Source organism: Lepisosteus platostomus, chromosome 16, assembly GCF_059453375.1.
Source record: "Lepisosteus platostomus isolate fLepPlt1 chromosome 16, fLepPlt1.hap1, whole genome shotgun sequence".
Classification (NCBI taxonomy): Eukaryota; Metazoa; Chordata; class Actinopteri; order Semionotiformes; family Lepisosteidae; genus Lepisosteus; species Lepisosteus platostomus.
The window spans coordinates 5552156-5571042 of NC_142626.1; the positions used below are offsets into that span (position 1 = coordinate 5552156).

Consider the following 18887-nt stretch of genomic DNA (forward strand, 5'->3'; position numbering starts at 1 on the left):
AAAGGAAGTTACTTCTTCCCAAATATCTGCCTACAGAGGTATCAGATACTGACAGTGAACTTCCTGATGTGTAATTCCTAGACTGAGATAATGTCTCCTACCTTGTTTATACATACTCCATATGTTGTTCATAATGTTTGTATCCAATGCTGGTTCCGGTATGAATTCTCAAAGAGTAATGTGGACATTTAAGGTTAATGTTCTAATGACAAGGGACATCACTTAACTCTGTTTCGTTTTGAAGGCAACAACGCCTCAGGACCTCGTGACCTTCAAAAAGGGGGGATATGTAGCGGCAATGCTTGTTAATAAGACAGAATTAAGTGTTGCTGTGCTTTCCCAAATGAGGCCCCATCTCTCTCTTCACCACAGAGAAACTATTCATGCAGGCTGATTTAAAGATGTTTTCTTTTGATAAGGGACAGCTCCCAAATGGGGATGCACTTAGGTAAGCCTGGCTATCATGATCAATGGTCATCCATTGGCACCTATCTGTCTAGGGAGTGCCAGATGGACATCTGGACTGCATTCCTAGGTGTCAGGAGTAAGTGACTCATATCTCACCTTGATCAACCAATCAGGGACTGGTAGGGCCGAGTAACCCATGTGGGACTCTGATGCCCATTAAACTTTCAGCCAATGAACAAGCTGAAGTTCCTCCAGGTAAAAACAGGCAACAGAGAGCCTGGAGAAGGAGAACTAGTAGGACTATTCCAGTAGGAGAATTCTAAGGAGAATTCCAGGGGTGTGAGACAATTCCAGGGCAGGACGGCCCAGGAGCAGAAGGCTCCCAAGGGCAGGACATTCTCGCAGCGCGCCTCCTGACTATCCTGAGACTCAGCCCGGACAACCACGGAACGGCCAGTGTGTCAGAGTGCCAGAACTTTCCTTTGTTCTAAGAGTCTAGAGCGGAGGTTGCCACGAGTAACTAGAGGATCCACCTGAGGTTAGCATCAGCAGCAAGCCTCATGAACAGGTCGGAACTGTGGACAGCTGAATCACTATTCAGAACTAGCGCTTCATCAGGAACGAACTGGTCCTCTTCCTGACTTGCTGGGACCCACAGTCATCTTTTCTCCTGTGCACAAACTTTGCTAGTTAAAGCCAACACTAACTAGCCGGTCAGTGAGCATCAGCAGCGCACCATCGCAAGCCGCACAGCACAGCCTGGCATGGAGCCAGAGAGCCCACAGGATATCTGAACCCCCAAAGAATGGATGAGTATTCAACTTCACTGCATTACAGCTCGAGAATTCAATTGTTATCCCAACCAGTTGATATCAATTTAATTCCTAAGAGTTATGTACTTGTTTTGAGTATCCAATGTAGAAGTTATAACCAAGTTCATTTACGAAACGGTCTAAATATGAATATGAATGGTCTGAATGAATATATACCTTTTGTATTCTGAGAACCCTCACAATAAGATCTGTAAGGTTTATATGCATATTTTATGTATTAATAAATGTATCCTCGTGTATTAGTACCCGTGTGTGTGTGCGTTGTTTGAGTTATATTGCATGGTTGGATTCTAAGGCCATCAAAAGAATCATTTTGTGATTTACGGCTACAATTAATAATTGTCCCAATAAATGTCCAAACCCTACAGAACTGGTGCCTCGTGAGAGCACACTACACCATCAATAAGCAATCATTATCAAGAAGCCATCAATTAGTTTTTCATAATTAAAACAAGTTATTTTCAAAATCCTCTTTATTTTTGTAAATGTAGCAGGAAAGAAATCAACATTCTTTTTATTTTTTGTGATCAAAGCATTAAGTGATCTGACCCATCTCTCTTTGAATTTTAGTAACATTCTTTTAGTTGAGGGACTTGGGAAGTAAATGCAGTCGTGTCACTTATTTTCTTTTATAATCTGTTATTTTGTTAGTGCATGGAATCCATTTTCCATGGTTCATTATATATCCAGTAGGAACACTGGGTATTATTTGTAGCTTCAAATGGTCTGCAAGATACTTGTACTGCTCCTTTATCATTTGGACGAATTCTGGCCTTTCAACAAGAGGTGAGGTTGAAAAAGCCTGTAGAAAATATGAAAACAGAATGAATGGCATGTACATTATATTATATCATAATATTCTGATTATGGTCATATTATGGTTGTATTGATATGTCAAGTCCTTTACTTAACTGGTTCTGTTCTTTACACCTCTGCTTCTATTGTATTTAGTACAGTAGTATTTGTCAATACATATAAAACATTTTCAGACAAATAATATTACTGACACCTGTCTGTGAAATACTGTAGCTGCAGAGCCTGACTTGCTTATTTTGTAGACAATCCCAAGCTTAAATCATTTATCCACACATCTAATCAGTCAGTCAAATCACATGTAGTTCATGTGATTAACTCAGCAGATGATTAAAGAAACCCATTGTTTTCCTTTTATACTCAAGCCTTTCCTGCTATTTTGATAGCCGTTAACTCCTTAGAGGGGTTAATAAATGTATGGCCTGATGAGCTGGAATTTCAAAACAAATAATTTTAGTCTTCTGTAGTTGAATGCAAATTATTGACAAAACTGGTATTGCATCAAAAACTTACAGATATTCAACTTCTTTACCTGTCTTTATATGACAGGAAAGCAGACCCCTGAGATCAGTAACCATTTTATTTGGTACACTTTGAACTCTTTCTACTACTATAAGTTAAGTCTGATTAGTGCATAGTAAGATTTAATCATAACATGCATAAGTTTAAATTTCACTTTGTATGCTATAATTTATTTTTAACTCATTCCTTTATAGTCTTTAATAGAATCATCTAAATAAACATTGAGATCCCTTTTGAGCATATCTTCGTGAAACTGTAAATTTCCCAAGTGAAATGTACTGTATAATATTTGTTCACACTACCAAAGTGGACCTATTTCTGTGAAATAGGTCCACACCTGAAGAAGGCTCCACGGCCGAAACGTGTTCTCTTTCTTCTTTTTTTCAGCATGGAATAAACCTATTACCTATTTCTGTGAAGCTGTTTCCTACTACTTTGATATTTCAGAATGATTGTTATTGAAGTCATTGTTATAGAACAAAATAAGGATAATACTTATACCTTCTTTAATATTTTCAGAAGGGATACTTGTAATCAAAGATTAAAAAATGAATACCTTATTGTTTTTAAACCACATTTCTACTGCCAAACATACACAGAAATAGTATTTCTGAGTTTATTTTATGTATATATGACAAAGATTAAAAGTGTGTGAGGACACATGTAGAAATCAAATCTAGATGTCAGACTTGGCATCATATGTAAACAGATATCAACAGATCAAATGTACCCTTCGTATCTCCTCATCTGTCAAATCACGGCTGTCATCGTCAGTCTTCAAAATATTTTCAAATAAGTTGTAAGGTCCAACCATCAGCATGTTTTTCTCAGTGTCGTACACTCTACGCATCTACAGAATAAACATAAAAAAAATTCCAACTTATTCTTCTGGAACTACAAGTAAATGCAAAGCACTGGTACAAGCCTTTCTGTCAAGGCCACTATCTTACTGTAAAAGTCTGATGATTTCTACTGATTCCAATGAAATAGTCTTTATTGTAGCTACTTAAATCATTATATTTTACAATGTATTTTATCAAGATATACAAAATCTCTATAAATACATGTTCAATCAATATGAATACAACTTTTGCTGATGAATATAAATAACAGTTGCACCTATATATACAGTGCCTTGCGAAAGTATTCGGCCCCCTTGAACTTTTCAACCTTTTGCCACATTTCAGGCTTCAAACATAAAGATATAAATTTTTTATTTTATGTGAAGAATCACCAACAAGTGGGACACAATTGTGAAGTGGAACGAAATCTATTGGATTTTTGAAACTTTTTTAACTAATAAAAAAATGAAAAGTGGGGCGTGCAAAATTATTCGTCCCCCTTGCGTTAATACTTTGTAGAGCCACCTTTTGCTGCGATTACAGCTGCAAGTCGCTTGGGGTATGTCTCTATCAGTTTTGCACATCGAGAGACTGAAATTCTTGCCCATTCTTCCTTGCAAAACAGCTCGAGCTCAGTGAGGTTGGATGGAGAGCGTTTGTGAACAGCAGTTTTCAGCTCTTTCCACAGATTCTCGATTGGATTCAGGTCTGGACTTTGACTTGGCCATTCAAACACCTGGATACGTTTATTTGTGAACCATTCCTTTGTAGATTTTGCTGTATGTTTGGGATCATTGTCTTGTTGGAAGATAAATCTCCGTCCCAGTTTCAGGTCTTTTGCAGACTCCAACAGGTTTTCATCCAGAATGGTCCTGTATTTGGCTGCATCCATCTTCCCCTCAATTTTAACCATCTTCCCTGTCCCTGCTGAAGAAAAGCAGGCCCAAACCATGATGCTGCCACCACCATGTTTGACAGTGGGGATGGTGTGTTGAGGGTGATGAGCTGTGTTGCTTTTACGCCAAACATATCGTTTTGCATTGTGGCCAAAAAGTTCGATTTTGGTTTCATCTGACCAGAGCACCTTCTTCCACTTGTTTGGGGTGTCTCCCAGGTGGCTTGTGGCAAACTTTAGACGAGACTTTTTATGGATATCTTTGAGAAATGGCTTTCTTCTTGCCACTCTTCCATAAAGGCCAGATTTGTGCAGTGTAAGACTGATTGTTGTCCTATGGACAGACTCTCCCACCTCAGCTGTAGTTCTCTGCAGTTCATCCAGAGTGATCATGGGCCTCTTGGCTGCATCTCTGATCAGTCTTCTCCTTGTCTGAGCTGAAAGTTTAGAGGGACGGCCAGGTCTTGATAGATTTGCAGTGGTCTGATACTCCTTCCATTTCAAGATGATCGCTTGCACAGTGCTCCTTGGGATGTTTGAAGCTTGGGAAATCTTTTTGTATCCAAATCCGGCTTTAAACTTCTCCACAACAGTATTACGGACCTGCCTGGTGTGTTCCTTGGTCTTCATGATGCTCTCTGCGCTTTCAACAGAACCTTGAGACTATCACAGAGCAGGTGCATTTATACAGAGACTTGATTACACACAGGTGGATTCTGTTTATCACCATCAGTCATTTAGGACAACATTGGATCATTCAGAGATCCTCGCTGAACTTCTGGAGTGAGTTTGCTGCACTGAAAGTAAAGGGGCCGAATAATTTTGCACGCCCCACTTTTCATTTTTTTATTAGTTAAAAAAGTTTCAAAAATCCAATAGATTTCGTTCCACTTCACAATTGTGTCCCACTTGTTGGTGATTCTTCACATAAAATAAAAAATTTATATCTTTATGTTTGAAGCCTGAAATGTGGCAAAAGGTTGAAAAGTTCAAGGGGGCCGAATACTTTCGCAAGGCACTGTATATAGATGTGCATTTTTTAATACCAAAAAACTTTTAACTTAAAACATTAAAGCCTTTTTCTACACAGACATATGCGCATGTTACCAATAGGCTTTAGGTGATATTTAAGTAAGCCTCAAATGAGCAAAAAATTAATATAGATGGTGTTCTCCTCTTTCTTAAACAATGTTTGATCCACATAAATAAATTTATAAATCATCTGTACTCATTGCATTTTAGAACAGTATAATGTTACTAAAACATTTTCTGCAAAGGTTGTTGGAAAACAAAGTTTTATTTATTAACTGCCCCAATAGTTTCTAAAGTGCCCCAACATTGTCCAAACTTCTATTCATACAAATATAATACCACATATTAAGAATACAAACTTTTAAAATCAGTGTTAGAGGACAAAGACTGTTCAATGATACAGGCTGCTGACCAGTGTAAGATATAGCTTTGCCCAGCGTAAGACAATGCCTGTACATAATGACTGGTGAATCATAGTCAGGATCCAGACTGTAAATCAAAGCCAATCACACAAAACACGCATTTAGATGGCAAAAATAATTTCCAAAAATTTGGAAGTCCTACAATCTGTTTTAATTTAGGTTTCAAAATTAACTGATTTTTCGGTATCTGTATCCAACAAGTCAACTCAGGTGCATCTTCAAATCAATTTTGTTTCCTGTTTCTGAGCTGCCATTGAGACCATCCTATAGCCAAAAAAGATGGAGACAATACTTCCCACTGCACTACTATCTATGGTGGTATTTTTTGTGAAAAATCTTCATTAATTTTGAAAAAGAAGACCACATTTAATATCTGTAAATCTGCAATTTCCTCCAAGTTCATTTAAAATCTTATTTGCATTTCAGCACACAGTGATTTTGAAATAAAAAAACACCAATGTCATACTCTAATGGAAACAAATGATAAGTCTTCAGACTATATAAAAGGGGTATTCTGAAAACACTGACACTTTCCTTTAAGGATATTGCCTGAGTTGATCATTTCTAGTAACCAGTGGTCAACATGACCCACTGTACTATACGCTCACAATATCCTCCGGTATTTTTAAACACAATGCTTTTCTACGTGCATTGTGATTCTGTGTTTCAGAATGTGTGGGGGCCGCAAAGTGTTGCTGCTTCTTTTTGAGCAGCTTCTGAGATCACCCAGACTGTACTATGACACGGCTTTTTATACCATCTTGTCGACTGTCAGTCTTGCTCCTCTCAGAGTGGCATCAGGGCCCTTATCAGGAAATGTAGCTGGATAGATGTGAAAAGAGTTACCATCCATCTTCACACCTAGAAAGAGGATAGATGTAAAGGAAAAATAGACATTATTTAAATCGATTGGTGATGAGAGCTGCAATTATTTCTTGTAGGCAGATGTCAATAAAGGTAAGACGCAAAGTGATTTTTTCCTTGTCGTTGAGTCATTTTCACACTGTGTGACCTTAATTTCCTAAATTTTCCCCTTGGTTTGGTTCTTCTGCCTTATTTTTGTCACAGGGTGAAAAATAATGGGTGTGGGACAAAAGATGCCTGGGGCTGATTGGTCATAAGTGGTCATTGAATGGGCAGTGTCGCCCTAAGTGTTAATGCAATGCCTTGGTCTCTGAACTTCCCACCTTGTTCTCTGAACTTCTTACCCTGACCAAAGGTCCACATAGCACAGATGCCAGGTAATTACCACACACTTTGGTGGGGTGGGGTTTCAAGGCAGCTTTGACTGTGCCTGTTACCTGAAGGGGGTTCTGGACCAGGGTGTAAATTCACAATGTATGTAAACCTCCCCATCTTGTTCAGCCAGTTCCTCAATGAGGCCTGAGCAGTTAGCTCTGCCTCTACCCAAGACATCACAGACACACTTCCAATCCCTCTGAGGATGAATCCAATCCCTCTAGGGATGTTCACCGTGGCGTAAGGAGACACAGGCAGGTTCCGGAGAGAAGCAGTGACAGACTGATCATTTGGGTCATTTGTTCTGGTAACTGGAACCCTTGACTGCTCTATGAGTGAGTCATTTCATGTGCTCTTTGCATTGGGTGTGTAGTTATAGGAATGACTGTGTTATGTTTATGTGATGGGAAGATCAGAATACTGTAATAAAATATGATATTTTAGATGATTACTGTCTTGTCTGGTCTGTGGATGTACTAGTAGTTCTGAGAGATAAAAAGAACCTGCAGCCGGGAGGAAAAGTTTCCTGACACCCATTATAATTGCTAGGTGTTGTACATTGGATTAAAAGCAAACAGTAGTTCTGAATAAACTGTTACCCCATACATGACATTTTAATGTGCCAAGAAAGCCTGGCTATTATCTAAAGCAAATATGAGGTGATTTCCTGAGATCTTTCACTCAGTTCTCCTTTTTAGTGGCTGGAATCAGAACAAAACTCAAGACAATCTTGTCTTTCAATTATCAGGCATTATACAGATACTCATACTCAAAGTGTCATACTGTAGCTTTTTTTTAGAAAAAAATAGCTGCAGCCAGGGGACTGGCTGAAGCCCAAGCGAATAACTTCGGGCATGTCTGGAAATAAAGAGAGAGAGAAAATGTGGGCAGACAGGTAATGTGGTGTAAAGGGCTAAAGTAATAGACTGCCTGAAAGTAAGCAAGAGGGAATGAGGTAAAAATGAGAGAGGAATGTCATAAAAATGGATGAGGCTCCCATTGGGGAAAAAGATGGAACTGCTGGAAGATGGGATACCACTGGTCAAACAAATGGTGAACTGCCTTTGGAGAATCCAGAGAGCACTGGCAGAAAAAAAGAAAAAAATGATTTCCACTGTATCAGTGGTCCAGTAGGAGTATTTTTTTTTTCAGGAGAAAAGTGAAGCATTGGCATGCACAGACACATAGAATGGAATGAGCTGCCTTAAATAAGCAGTTTGTTAAACTGATGAAGACCTGCTTTGATGGCTGGAATGTGGCTGGAATGTGACTGACAGGTTCCTTGGCCTTGTGTGCACATGCTCAGTAGTTGGTTGTGGGCTCGTGCAAGTGCTGGGGTTGCCATTGACAACGGTGGGATGAAAGTAAGTCCCAGTCCAAGCTTGACAGTGTCTTCTTACCTTATATGTACTGTTCAAGAATTCTGAAAGTAATTGTGCAGTTTGTTATAACATTTAGGCAATTTTGACATATCCTTCCTTCACATATTCAATTCTGTTTCTCCTCATTTAATGCTGAATAATAATTTGATTATGCTCTTTCTGCATGTCTTTTGAGTCTGTATTCATAGCTTTAAATGCATAATTGGTCTTACCTACACCATATACCACTGGCCAGTGATTCCCCTGTCTGTTAACATCATTCATCTCTAGAAAAAAAAAGGAAAATATAAGCCTGGAGCCACCTTGTGGGAGACTGAGAAACCAATCCACATGTTCCTTATGAAAAACTTTACACATGGTTTCTGGGTCTGCAGCATTACCTGACACACAGGCCAGCTGAAGTTCAATTTGGCAGTCTTGCTTCATAAATTCACCTGCAATTACACCAATGAGAAAGGAAGGATACCTGTAAGAAAGTCTGTTAAAATGTGTATTCTGCCTCTATGAGTCTGTGTGTGCCCTGTGATGGACTGGCGTCCTGACCAGGGTGTACCCCATCTTGTGCGAATTGCTGGCTGTAAGGGTCTGTAAGCCTGCATTGTGTGAAGCAAATAGTAAATGGATTGATTGATAGTTTTATTTCTGTTTTTGTTTGTGCACCTTCGAACCATCCACTCCACTAATCCTGTTTTTAGATCTGTGAGATATGTGGATCATGAAATTAATCTCTGAAGATAAGCAAGCCATCACAATGTTTTAATTAAAAAAAACATGCACCTTTGATTTCCTGTAGTTTTGCTATGCTTATAGGAACAATTTATAACTTTATGTTCTGGTCTGAAATTCCAAAGTAAAATTTATAATAGAGACCAGGACTTTATACATAACATCAAAGTTTATGATCTGATAAGATTCTAATTTGAATTACACTGTTACAGCCTGTAACAACTGTTAAGCCAATTTCACTCACGAAGCAGTTTCATGGTGTTGTCATGGGAAATCCCCTTCTTATCAAAGAATCCCCCAACCATGTAGAGATCCAGCCTGTTGTTAAAAAAAAAAAATTCTTTAAAGTCGGCCACCAGTTGTAAAATTGTGAAGCATGGTTTCAGCAGAGGGTGGCACAATGGTTAGCATTGCTGGCTTGTATTGCTGGGGCCCTGCATTGAGTTCTGGACCTGGGTGCTATCTGTGTGAGTTTCTATGCTCTCCCTGTGTTTGTGTGGGTTTCCTTCTGGTGTGAGCTCGTCTGTCTGTGTTTGTGTACTCTGTGATGGACTGGTGTCCTGTCCAGGTTGTATCCTGACTACTACATTGATGGATGGATACTTTCATCAGATCTCTCTAACTAAGCAAGACCTGGAGTATAATAGTCAGCACCAAGAAATTTACTTTCTGCATGTATGCTACTCCTGAGCTACACATAATATTACAGTTACTGTTTAGTCTTAGAATATTGATGTGTAGGACTATTATAAGGATTGTTATTTGTAATTACATACTGTGAGAAATCCTTGCATTGTTTTTTCATCTCTTCAACCAATGCTTTCACTCCAACACCCACTTTGGAGCCATCAATGTGAGCCAAGCTGACCTTGCCAGTGCCTGAAAAAGAGCAGAGCAATAAGCTAGTAGTAAATGTTGGCATTGTGAAATGTCCAGTGTGAAAAAAACTATTATATTATTTTATCTATCAGAGGGACAGAGTATTGTGAGTTATTGAAGCAAAATATATAGCTTGATGCTGATAATGTTTTGTTTTTTACCCATATGAAGTTGGGTTGTGTGAGATATAGCATTGCTGAACAATTACCTGTAAAGCAGAAAGAATATCCCAGAAAGGTTTTGATAGGAAAACTTACAACAGTAAAATATGCACAGTGGTGTGCAGGATGGTAAACGTGACTCCTGACTAAATAATCAAGAACACTACTACATATGTGTGACAGCTGAACTGTTTTTTGCTGAAGAGTGTTCAGCTTGGCAATTTAGCAACATATTTATTGTTTTGTATAAAATAACAAATTCTTGCTTGTGTATAAGTAAATCTGAGCAAGTAATCAAAAAATCTAAGGACACTATGAAGACTATAAATGAGAGGAAACCATTCATCTCCTGTTTAGTTGCAAGTAGCTAATTGATCTCATTCTTATGTTTAGTATAAACTCTTCGTATAACAAAGTGTCCCTGTTTTCAGGAAATGGCTAGATTAGATTCTTGGACCAGTTACAGATGCAGCCATTCTAAATGGGTGAGGTATTTCGCGGCATACCCCGGTGGGCGTGTCGCAGTATTACGAGGTATCACGCAGTTAACGTGGTGTCACGTGGTTAACTATCCAGGGTCGCCTTGTAAAACCGCCAGGGGGAGCTTAACCTCTCATGTACAGCATTTGAGCCTTTAATTTTGAACTGTGTATTACAGCATGTTAATCATCAGTCATTAAAATGTTGGTATATTTTATGAAAGCAAGATTACACAGTTGGACAAAAGTACACAACCTACCTTTATCAGAAATATTTATGCATCAAAGCCTTTACCGAAGATATTACTAATAGTATTAATAATGGATAACTTTGGACAAGCTGTATACTCAAAGTATAATTTCTTTAGCACATTTGTACAAGCACTTGGAATCTGTCCAAGCCATACTTTGTCAGGCATTTTGTTTTACTTCAACGGGCATAAAAACTTCCTTGCTTTTAACAGGGCGTTTCATAATTTCTAACTACGAAAATGATTTAAAATGCGACACCTATCATGAAAAGAAAAAAATACACACCAGTATTCCATTTCTCCCTAAACATTGTAAGCTTCGAAGTTTTTAACTAACGTGATACCGGAGTCAACAAGCATACTTTTAGAATTTGATTAAAAGGGGATATAATATGGAATTGCGTATCTCAAGAATTTAATAACGGTATGATTATATCCGTGTACTGCGGCAGGGCTGTGTAGGGCTGTTTCGCCTGCCTGTTTATGCGAGCTGTCTTGTAGCCTACTGGTCTAGGTGCGTGACTACCAACTGGCAGGTTGTGTGTTCGAATCCAGCTGGTGCTGGACCTTCCAGTTTTATTTATTTATTTTTTAATCGCGTAACATAAACATATTACCGTATGCAAACTGTACTGTATACAATATGTATATGTATATTTAATGTCTTAACTGTGCCCGTTTAAGTATTGAATATTCATATCTAATTTTACCACTGAAGGGAAATATTAACATAAACATACAATATATGGCTGGTCTCGGTACTTTAAAGAAAAAAATACACACCAGTATTCCATTTCTCCCTAAACATTGTAAGCTTCGAATGAAACCACTAAATAAAGACATAAATATAGAAATCTTAAGATTTGTTTTATTTAATGTTGGTAGCAGGATGAACTGTCAGAGTGTATATTTTGTCGCAAAGTTGCTACAAGATGTTAACAGTGAAAAAGGTATTTAGAAATGAGTTATTTCAAGATGAAAAAGAAAACATACACGAAACATGGTTTCATTACGACCAGAATCGGTCTTGAGATATTTTTAACTTGATTTACAGTATTTGAGAGGTATGTCTTAACACCGATACTACAGTGCTTAAGTACTGCTCACGTATATGTTATTAGGTTTATATTATGCATTTCATACGGTCAAATTACTTTTGAGCAACTAATAAGAAGCGCGAAACGGTATGCGTTTTAGTTTCGTTTTGTGCTGGAACCCGTGGATTGATTAGAGATATCAAGTACATACAAGTCATTTTTTAAATGTTGTAGTTCGTCTTGAAAAAATGTTACGAGTACATCATCTATCAACAATTACACAGGTTCTGTTTCCATATTGCTGATTTTGGTTAGGTATTATCAAATCCAGTGGCGCTGTGTGTTACTTTACTGAGTCCCATGTCACATGGTCTGTGATTGAAACCTGTAAAACTGGTTTAATTCGTCACAGCCAGCACTCTTCAGGTGTGAGGGTCTTCTGCTCAGAATGAAACGCTAAAATGTTTGTGTATATTCTAATGGTAGTGGGGGCAGGGTGTGTGGGAACAGGTTTGGTTGAAATTGCATTGGAGATCTATGTTCTTCACACCTGAAACATTTTCTCTGAAAGGATTTTCTTCGCAGTTTAACCGATCTTGTTACAGCATGTTACAGTTTACTATTATTAACCATATTAATTTTAAGTGCTTAATGTAAAATCTTGTAAAAATATATTTTCATTGTTCAAATATACATTTATATACATTAAGTCTGACTATCATATAATAAGTTAAATACAAAACTAAAGAAAAAATAGGGTTAAATATAATTCAAAATATTTTGCTAACAATGTTAACTGTTTATGAATAATAAAATGTATTAACTAAGGAGTAGGATGGCACAGTTGTTAGTATGTTTTTTGTTTTGTTTCTTTTTCATAAATACAACAGTAGTACCTGATGTCTCAGTGGCTTTCAAAATTAAATTATGCATGCAAACCTGTGAACTAGAAAGATAACTAAGATTTTAATACTAATTAAATGACCGCGGGCACTTTCCACCCCCTCTACATTCTCAGAGTAGAACAGACTAACCTTCTAATGAAAGACGGTCCACCCCCCACGGACAGGAAAAGTGCCCACAGGCACTTAAACTTAATATGGTCAGTAACAGTGAACAGTAACATGGTAAGAAGGAGCACGTACAAACGTTTTCGAAATAACCACATGTAAGACTCTGATGCTTAAAATGTTTAGGGAGAAAGTGGAATACTGGTGTGTATTTTTTCTTTAAACTACCAATACCAGCCATATACAGTCTGTAACGTAGGGATTTCTATATGTCTTTATTTAGTGGTTACATTAGTGACAAAGGCTAAACTTTTAGCTTCAGAAACGTGTACATATCTCCCCTTTTTATAAAACGACTTGGTTGAAAACTGTTCCAGAGCCACTGTTGTTTCATCAGTGAAAAGTACATCATGAAATGCCTCTCCCTGTTCAATCCACTGGAAAAAAGAAAAGGAGCATAAAGCTTCTGATGGTCATAAACGATATTCATTTAGGAGCAGCATCAGAGGTATGTTTTTAACTGCACTGCATTGGAGAGAATACCATAGTGTGTTTTTTTTTTTTACTCCCTGGCGGAAACTGGCTTCCAGAAGAATCAGTATGGCTCAGAGATTAAATAAAACTTCACAGACATTAACGAAGAGCATAACGCGTGTACTGTATGCACTGCAAGTACAACCCAACTCTCTGCAGGAGTGCTGGCTGTGACGAATTGAACCGGTTTCACGGGTATTTTCAAAGTAGGAGGCGAGATTTCCAGCGAAAGACACCCCCCCCCCCAAAAAAAAACCCAGTAAATACAGTACTTACTAGTTAAAGGCTAGGCTCCCGACTACGGCGAAAGGAACCCTTCTTTCATTAGAAGACAATGAACATATTTTAGCCCTGAATGAATTAATAGCAAACATGGTTTACATAAAATACATTTTTCCAAGAAAGTTTAGCCTTTGTCACTAATGAAACCACTAAATAAAGACATAAATATAAAAATCTTAAGATTTTTAAAATACATGACTTTGCTAAAATTTATTTGAAAATAAAAACAATTACAACCGCCAGGGGAGAGAGAGAACAGGGGAGGGATGTTGGTTTTGCATAAGGGGCGGGGCTATGTTTGGGTATGTTTGGGAATGTGTAGTTACATGTTCTGGCTGTTTGTGAATTATCGTTGTTGAGTATGGAGTGTTGAGGTATTGATTTTGTGTAATGCTTTATGGATTTTGTTTATGATAAACAGGATAAACTGGGATGGGAGGAAGGTTTGGTTTTGCATAAGGGGCGGGATTATGATAATTGGAGGACTTTGCGAGAGTAAAATGGTTTGATTATTTGATTTTGTATTGTGGTTGTTATCTATGTTTTTGGTTGGTATTATGTTTATATGGTTGTTTTTGTTGGTTGGTTGTTATTATGGTTATTAATAATACGATCTATAGTTGAAATCTGAGCCTAAATAAAAAGAAAAAGCAAGTGATTAGGTTTATGAGCAATCTAATTACTTATTTGTTTAAAAAGCTATATAAAATAAAGTTTATTATTAATTTGCTGGACAGAGCGGTGAACATTATTATGCATAAGACAAAGATAACGATCCTGATCAGTTTAGAAATCTGTGTACGCTGTAAGGTTTTTACTTCTTAAACTTTTAAAATACCAATTTTGAATAGAAAGAAATCCTCTTCCTGGTACAGTATTTATAGCAAACCAGCATGTCTTTTTTCTCCAATCAGAGGGGTGTCAGATGGTGTCAGCCAATCACCATTCTGCGTTGGGTAGCAACGGGTGACTGTTCTCAGGCGGAAGATGTAAACAGCTTAATGTTCGTGTTAAATAATTTTTTTAAATTAAAATTCATTCTATACAGCAATCGCATATTAGGGTACCGTTTCATAAAACTTTCATGCTTAAAATGTTTAGGGAGAAATGGAAGACTGGTGTGTATTTTTTCTTTAAACTACCAAGACCAGCCATACACAGTACAGTTTACATACATACAGTAATGTTTATGTTCCTAAATTAATATCGTTTATGACCTTCAGATGCATTATGCTCCTCTTCTTTTTATGCTCAGCTACTAAAATTTCCCTTTAGTGGTAAAATCCATATAAATATTCAAAACTAAGCGGATTAAAATGTGCACAGTAAAGACATTAAATGATTAAATCTTTGCACTACCAACCAATGCACCACGAGTGCCCCTGTCGGTCATTTTGGCCAGCCAATCAATTGCCCTGCGGTACCCTCCGGTGCCCCGCGGTGGCTTGTGGGTAGGTGACTGTACCGCGGGTTTTTACCGCGCATTTTGAATGGCTGCATCTGTAGGTACTCACTACCAAGCAGGCTAGATTAGCCAAATGTCAGAAAAGTCCTGTCAGAATGTAAAGGAAAGATAATCATTGCTATTTTCTGAAATAGAAAACACTGCTTCCATGTTCTTGTAGAGTTCTTTTTAAAAATAATGTCTTGCTACTTTTACTTGTCTGCTCCAGTTAAGCAGTAACTAACCTGGGCAATGGAGGACAATAATGTGGCAGGTGGTTGCCTCATCACTTCCGATTCTAGTCACAGGTCCTGTAACAGTTGGAAAGAAATGTCACAAAATGTTCTTTGCCCCTCAGTCTTTGTTTGGCTTCTTTTCTCCCTATATGTGTTATGTGCTTTTTGAAAATACTTCACCTTATAGTAAAACAATGATTATCACTATTTGTAATCCATTCAAGATGGATATAAACATGAAAAAATAGCTATTTTTTAGTTTTGTTAACACTTCCTGTCTCCTATAATATTATTAAATTGTCTTTAAAGAACTTGATATATGCTGTTGACTCAGTATAGAAACGAACATTCCCAGATGGTTCAGTTGTACTTTGGGGTCATATTTCAAGGTTGGCATTAAATCTTTTGATGTAACAAAATGTCCACTTTATAAGAAACTTTATTATTTTTCCAAAATATGACCCAGCTACCATATCAGTCCACAGCACAGGTCACTGCTCATGTATTTGAAGTTATTCACAAAATTAAAACATTGAGTAAATTGTAAGTGGTAAGTGATTTCATGTTTTGTCATCTGTTTTTAAATGACATTCATCAATGGATATAAAATCCTTCCCAGCTCCACCCCATCTCAGCTCCTCTTTTTTTCCCCATCTCCATCTTTTCAACTCTTTCCCATCATCTTAAACTGTAAAATCTGTAGTCAACTCTCTTGCAATGGGGCTATACAGTATGTATTTGCTTTCCTTTATGATCATCTAACTTTAGTTGTACTTGTGTTTTTGTTCTACATTATTTATTTTGCTTAAGCCCTCATGAGATCCCCCTGTTTTGAGAGATTCTGACACTTTTTCATAAAAGACAATAAACAAATCATCATAAAAAGTCATTATTTTGTTATGTTTTGTAATTTCCTTTATATTACAAAGCACAACAACTCAATATAACTCAACAGAAGTGGTGCAATTAAGAATACCTAAGGAACAATATAAAACTTCTTTGAAAACACAACAACAAAGGCTACCTCTTTCCCAACAAACTGCAGATTCATGGAATGTAAACTCATATGGAAAAAACGTTTTTTAATATAAAATATATTTCAGGATTCTACCTTTACTAAGGTCAATCGTTGCATATTCTCTCTGAGAAACATAAAGCAGATCATTTGGTTGCTCTTTCACTTCAGGTTGCTGCTTGAATTTTTCAGCTTCAGGCTGTAACACAAAATTATTGTCACTGCATGGAAAATCCAGCTTTTGTATAAAATGATTTTGAATGACTTTTAAAATACCCAGAGACAGTTTGAGACTGCTTCAAAGTTTTGTGAATCACTCCGCAAATGCCAAAGTTTCCAAACTGCTGAAAAAAGCATGACGGCAGACAGCAGAAAGACAGCAGAAAGTCTTCCTTTACCTCTGTTTCTATACATGGATTACACTTCAAACAGATTAGTTTGATACATAATAGTCTGCATTGCCAGCACTGTTTTGTAACTGTGCTTCATGCATGCCTCACGCTTATCAATACTGTGATTGATGTAACTATATTGTTTATCTATTAAATACATACAATACTATACAAGCAGTCATTTCAAAATTCACTCAGCTGTCAGCGGTCAGTTTTTAATGCAGATACTCTGTCATCAAATTAAATTACATAAATGAAATGCTCATATGTATACAATTTATAAGCACAAATTGTCCAATACTTCTTTTAAGACTATACTTAAATATTGATTGGAACCACTGATTGGGTGGCAATCTCATGAATGTGAACACAGCATAATTTCCAAGATATTTTAAAATGTAGTATACTGGATAAACAGAGTCTATATGCATTTATTAAGCATTTGATTAATTATGAATAATATATGAATAGTAAAGTATTCTAGCATGGAAAACAAAAATAGTACATGTATTCAATTCCAGAGCTTTGACAGAAAGTTAAATGTTTTACGTTTCTTCCTATACAATGCCATGTATGCTGTAAAAGGTTCCAATATGCATGTTTTATTTTACTTTTATGTTGCGATAATTTATTTTTTTGCAAGATATATAAAAAAGCATTGTAAAGTACCTGTAAATCTTCTCCATATTTTGCCCAGAATTCTTCAATAGTTTCAAAATCCTCAACCAACTTCTGTTTCACAGACAGGGGCATGGTGCTGATTTGGACTGTTACTGTAAGTGAATCAGTGATCGTTGATTATATGGTGACTTAGAACACAAATCTTCATTTTTATACAGGAGGACATGACCTGCTGACCTGCTGACTTGCTTAATCCATGCTGGGTATATTTTTTAAGTTTCTTAGAATTTACTTAACTTCCTTGTTAGGTAGTTGTGTAATTCACTAAACGTTTCAGCACACCCAAAGCAAAACTAGTCATTTCTAGTTCTGATTTTATTTCTTCTTAGCTGACCTACATAAAATAAGTGTTTTAATGTTTTTATAAACATATATATTTACATTCGTTACCTATAGAGTATTAGGGTGCATTTAAATACATTTTAATGTATTTAAATATTAATAGATTTTATATTTTAAATATATTGTCCTTGTTACCAACAACAGAATATTTAAATGAAAATAAATCAATATTAAAAAATGTGGGAGGTCAATATATTAAATGTATACTATGCTGCAGCTTAAGAAAGATAAGAAAATTAGATGAAACCAGCATAAGGACGTTTGGTAATAAGCTTTGTACTAACTATAGGATTAGCCCTAATTAGTAAGATGGTTTCAACTTTATACTACATAGAATACATAACGTGACACCAGATGGAAACTTTAAATACGCACATCGGAAATATACTTTTTGTTACACAATGAACACTCTCTGCTTTAATAGAGGATATAATAGATAGTAATAAAGCTTTTTAGGCAACAAGCACCTTTGTTGTATTTTTTGCAATAGTTGTAGCAGTTGTGTGGTACTGTAAAGCCATTTTTCCTAAAGTGCAACAAAATAAAATCAGCCAGCAACTTCATTGCATAATTGTGGCACCATCAATATAGATAGATGATCCTAAAAAAACAGGAAATTATCTGTACATCACTTGATAAGGAAAAAGGAGTTTCAGTTTCACCGAAATTCAATCCAAGCTTCATTAATCCCCTAGAGAAGTTGTCTCTTAAGAAAACTGCTTTTTCCTGCTCGGGGTCATACTGACACAAAGCCCTTCCAGTTAGTACAGAGCACACCCTGTACAGGACACACTCACACACAACAACATAAAGATATTTCAGAGACTTGGGGTGTGTGGAACATGGTACAAATCCACATGAACTTGGGGAGACCATTCAAATCACACACACAGAGGGCCCCACTCTGGAATCAAACACAGAACAGCTACGCAGACTTTCACTTTCACTGTGCTGTGGTTTCCCGACTGAATTACTGTAAATTATTACCAAATTTAAATCAGTGTTACCTTCCCTGTTTTGTTTAAGGTAT

At 36.9% G+C, this 18887-nt stretch overlaps 2 protein-coding genes across 2 annotated transcripts in view; both read right to left on the reverse strand.

Moving 5' to 3' along the window:
• The window catches only part of LOC148646745 (NACHT, LRR and PYD domains-containing protein 3-like), a 2700574-nt gene that overhangs the window by 1092680 nt on the left and 1589007 nt on the right, over positions 1 to 18887 (reverse strand). The window lies entirely within an intron of this gene.
• On the reverse strand, positions 1697 to 17676 carry LOC148646768 (protein N-terminal asparagine amidohydrolase-like). The gene is made up of 10 exons (XM_088608580.1): positions 17504 to 17676; positions 16539 to 16641; positions 15437 to 15502; positions 9891 to 9993; positions 9359 to 9432; positions 8769 to 8822; positions 8601 to 8654; positions 6525 to 6628; positions 3307 to 3426; positions 1697 to 2043 (listed from the first exon to the last, which is right to left on the reverse strand). The coding sequence occupies exons 1-10, from the start codon at positions 17585 to 17587 to the stop codon at positions 1861 to 1863; spliced, it is 945 nt and encodes a 314-aa protein (XP_088464706.1). The 5' UTR covers positions 17588 to 17676; the 3' UTR covers positions 1697 to 1860.